The sequence below is a fragment of the Hibiscus syriacus genome, unplaced genomic scaffold (genome assembly GCF_006381635.1).
Source record: "Hibiscus syriacus cultivar Baekdansim isolate YM2019G1 unplaced genomic scaffold, ASM638163v2 tig00112159_pilon, whole genome shotgun sequence".
NCBI lineage: Eukaryota > Viridiplantae > Streptophyta > Magnoliopsida > Malvales > Malvaceae > Hibiscus > Hibiscus syriacus.
In genome coordinates this window covers 366,174-370,205 of record NW_024063263.1, presented here as the reverse complement: position 1 = coordinate 370,205, position 4,032 = coordinate 366,174, and the positions used below count along the sequence as shown (strand labels likewise).

General features: G+C 35.8%; 1 protein-coding gene across 1 annotated transcript; it reads left to right on the top strand.

The window, feature by feature from the left end:
- The first annotated feature begins 288 nt into the window (after positions 1–288).
- Positions 289–3,705, top strand: LOC120175265 (transaldolase-like). Its single transcript, XM_039181931.1, has 12 exons — positions 289–501; positions 608–686; positions 781–856; positions 1,410–1,493; positions 1,638–1,742; positions 1,860–1,940; positions 2,052–2,116; positions 2,213–2,282; positions 2,374–2,451; positions 2,642–2,739; positions 2,858–2,993; positions 3,509–3,705. Exons 1-12 carry the CDS (start codon positions 321–323, stop codon positions 3,653–3,655), a joined length of 1,200 nt encoding a protein of 399 aa, XP_039037862.1. The 5' UTR covers positions 289–320; the 3' UTR covers positions 3,656–3,705.
- The last annotated feature ends 327 nt before the right edge of the window (positions 3,706–4,032 follow it).

Sequence of the window (4,032 nt, the reverse complement as noted above, 5' to 3'; positions counted from 1 at the left end):
AAAATAAATGGGCCTTTGAAAATCCGACATCAATTAATCAATCAATATATTGAATATCAATTATTAATTCAAAATATATTAGTTTTATCATTTTATTATTTATGATTTAATTTTAAATGGTTAAAATAAAAACAATATGACAATTAAATAATTTAATTAAAAATATATTTTAATGATTAAAATAAAAATAATAATAAAATTGATCGATGAAATTTATGATGATTTATCCAAATATATAACACGTCCATTCCGGCAAAACCCTTTTCCAATAACGGAAAGGAGCTTTCACCCTCACGCGAAAAGTAATTTTAAACAAAAAAATGTCACTCTCCTTGCAATCTTCGCCATCACCATTTCTCTCTTTTTCTTCTTCTTCTACTTTGCCAAAATCAAGACTGAGATTTGCAAATGGGTGTTGTTCTTCGAATCTGTTCTTCAAATTCAACTTATCTTTCCCTGCTATTCGTGCCTCCTCCTCGGGCTTCTCCCCTCTCGACACTGGTTTTATTCCTCCCTTTGATCGAATCTGTAACCATTTTTAGTTATTTGGATTTAATTCATGGGTTGATTTTAAAATTTGTTTTTTTTCTGCTTTGGGAAAATTCAGGGTTGTCTACTGAATTGGATGCTGTGTCTACTTTCAGTGAGATTGTTCCTGACACTGTCATCTTTGATGATTTTGAAAAGTAAAGATTGTTTTGTTTTGGACTTTTGGGTTCTTTTAATGAAAAAATTAGTCTAAAAGGACTTCTTTTTATACTAATCAATTGGAATTTATAGGTTTCCACCTACTGCTGCAACTGTTAGCTCTTCACTGCTGTTGGGTATATTGGGCCTTCCGGATACCATTTTTAGAGTAAGCATTGTCATAAGAAATTGGTATACACAAAGTAGGGGTGCTAACTGAGTTGAGCATTTCATGAGTAGTTCAAGTTCGATGAGTTGATTTACTCTAGATCTTAGTAAGTTGATTTCAAAAGAATGGTTGTAATATGTTTGTTTGGTGTATATGTGTATTGTTACTTTGGTTGTAATATCTTATTTTAGTGTGTGGATTGTTACTTTGAAGTCTAGATTTTGGAATTGCTTTTCACACTATTTTGATCATTTTTTTGGGTCAAATTTGTTAATTTATATTTATATTAAGCTCTGAATGGTATTAATAAATTTTTTTATATATATTGAAAAAAATAAGGCAAAAATTCTGACGAGCTTAATGAGCAACGAGTCAAGTCGAACAAGTCATAGGTCGAGCAAAATTTTATCGAACTTATCGAGTATCGAGTAGAGTCAAGCACTGCTCATGATCGATTCGCTCAATAAGCACCCTTAACACAAAGCATATATCTATATCTATATATATATATATATATATTAACTAGTTAATTTTCGTTATTGTTTTTGTTTAGAATGCTGTGGATATGGCCTTGGCGGATTCAACTTGTTCTAGACTTGACAATTCTGAACTGAGGTTGTCTTGTTTCTTTAATAAGGTTTGTATCTTATGCTCTATTAAGTAATAATGCATGAATTTGTGGTGTTATGCAATCTAATGTTAATTTTCATTGACAAGTAAGGGAAGAAAACTAGAATTTGATCATTAATATACTCGACTTTTGTTTGTTCAATAAGTGTAGGCTTTAGTAAATGCTGGTGGCGACTTGGCAAAGCTAGTTCCCGGTCGAGTTTCGACTGAAGTGGATGCTCGTCTGGCTTATGACACACATGGTATTATTAGGAGGGTACTTACTCTTCTTATGCCTCCGTTATATTGCTAGCGAGTTTTCTTTTGAGTTTGTTGTATGATTGCTGTTTGGTATCTGGTTTTATTGTTGAAAAGCTTATTGGGGGATCTGCAGGTTCATGACTTACTGAAGTTGTATAATGAGATTGATGTTCCTCCTGAGCGTTTGTTGTTTAAAATTCCTTCAACTTGGCAAGTGAGTAATCTCAATTAATTGTGTAAATACTCATTTGTGAAGACGGCAAGTCTTGATAGTCGTCGGACATAAGACTTAAATGGTTCTTACTATTGCTTGTTGGTTATACAGGGAATTGAAGCCTCGAGACTGCTTGAATCTGAGGGTATACAAACACATTTGACTTTTGTTTATAGGTATACGACTACGTTAACAATCGTTGTTGCTTGTTTGACTTCAGATTTTACCTGATTTTACTTTTCTTTTTCTTATCATTGCTTGTTTTGCTTTAGCTTTGCTCAAGCTGCAGCTGCAGCCCAAGCTGGTGCTTCTGTTATCCAGATTTTCGTTGGCCGTGTTAGGGTAATTTTTCCCCCAGAAAACCTTGGGTGACTTTCGTCTGAAAACCTTGATCTTTTATTATCCTTGAAACACATTCTTTTTCTTTCTTCAGGATTGGGCACGCAATCATTCCGGTGACCCTGAGATTGAAGCTTCCATTCAAAGAGGAGAGGATCCCGGGTTGGCTCTGGTTAGTTAAACAACTTTTGATTTTACAGTGTTGCCTTATCTTGCGGTTTATAGGTTTTTGGTTGAGTACTTCGATCTGAACAACTGTTTCTATGAGCAGCCACATTATGGTTTTGTGAATTCTGAAGTGCATTAAAGTCTATCTGTAGTTTTGAAATCGATGTACTTTTGACTTTTGTTTGTCGTTGCAGGTGACAAAAGCTTATAACTACATTCGCAAATATGGACATAAATCAAAGTTGATGGCTGCTGCAGTTCGAAACAAGCAGGATTTATTCAGTCTGCTGGGGTATCATATGACTCGAACAATCAATCGTTATCCATTTAATCAGAAATCATTACAAATCCAGATTCGAATATTTATATTCTCTTGTTCTTAAACATCTTTTATGATTTATTTCATTCAGGGTTGACTATATCATAGCACCCTTGAAGATATTGCAGTCAATGAAAGAATCAATTACCGCACCCGATGAGAAGTACTCTTACGTGAGGAGGCTTTCGCCACAGTCTGCTGCCAACTATGATTTCACTGCTGAAGAGGTACGCTCTTTTTCCATATTGTCAATTGTCAGAACTGAAAAGAAAACGGGGAAAAGGAAACCGAAACTCACTGCTCGTCATAATGACGAAGTTAATGTCGATATAGTGATTTCACCGAGATAGTAAAGTAGTCGATCCTGAATATTTTGTTCCATGTACCAGTTTGGTTTACGTATAATTCCTTGTTGGAAAATAGAAAACCGAAACAGCTTTTATATGTCCCTTGTACCATTCATCGGTCCATGGTTGCTGCTTTACCAGCTGTTTGCCGCAATTTTTGTTATAATTAGGCCTTGTACCTCTATATTGAGATCATCACCACTTTGTAAGGAGTCAAGTGCCTGATCTGGTCCTAAACAGGGAGAAAGCTGTCAAAACGCTCTTTTTTTTCGTTCATAAGATTCTAAACTGAGACCTTACTTAAAACAGCACTCGACTCCTTACATCTGGGGTCAAGAGGCATTGGTTAAGGTCTTTGAAACATTTTGTTGATTTATATTCGTCTCTATGTTCAGCTCACAAAGTGGGACCAATTAAGCCTTGGAGCAGCTATGGGACCTTCATCTGTGGAGCTTCTGGCTGCCGGACTGGACGGATACGTTAAGCAAACGAAGCGGGTCGAGGAATTACTCGACAAGATTTGGCCACCTCCGAATGTCTAAAATGGCTTCTCCGTTTTGTTCCACGTCTCATAGGGCATAAAATAAGGTGACTTTTCTTTTCCCTGCAGAGCAGCTTAGCTGATCTTATCCCCTATGTTTTCATGTTATCAATGAACGTAATGCTGATTTATAGCACTCTGAAACTGCATGCCGTAAACCTTAAAACCTACTGTTCTGAATGTTACATTCTATCACATGGCATGATAATGTAATGGCACATGGCATGATAATATAATCTGACCAAGGAATGAGAAAGAGTTGTCCATTTATTGATGTAGGATTATATGAAATGGTGCAAGCAGCTTTGGCATGAGCATGGAGAGTAAAATTATGTTGACTCGTAATATGGATCAGGCTCGACAGTTGGAATGTCATAA

Coding starts and splice junctions, on each gene's coding strand:
- LOC120175265 (XM_039181931.1), top strand. CDS start 321: ATGTCACTCTCCTTGCAATCTTCGCCATCACCATTTCTCTCTTTTTCT. Junction 687..780: donor ATCTTTGATGATTTTGAAAA/GTAAAGATTGTT, acceptor TGGAATTTATAG/GTTTCCACCTACTGCTGCAA. Junction 1,494..1,637: donor TGTCTTGTTTCTTTAATAAG/GTTTGTATCTTA, acceptor CAATAAGTGTAG/GCTTTAGTAAATGCTGGTGG.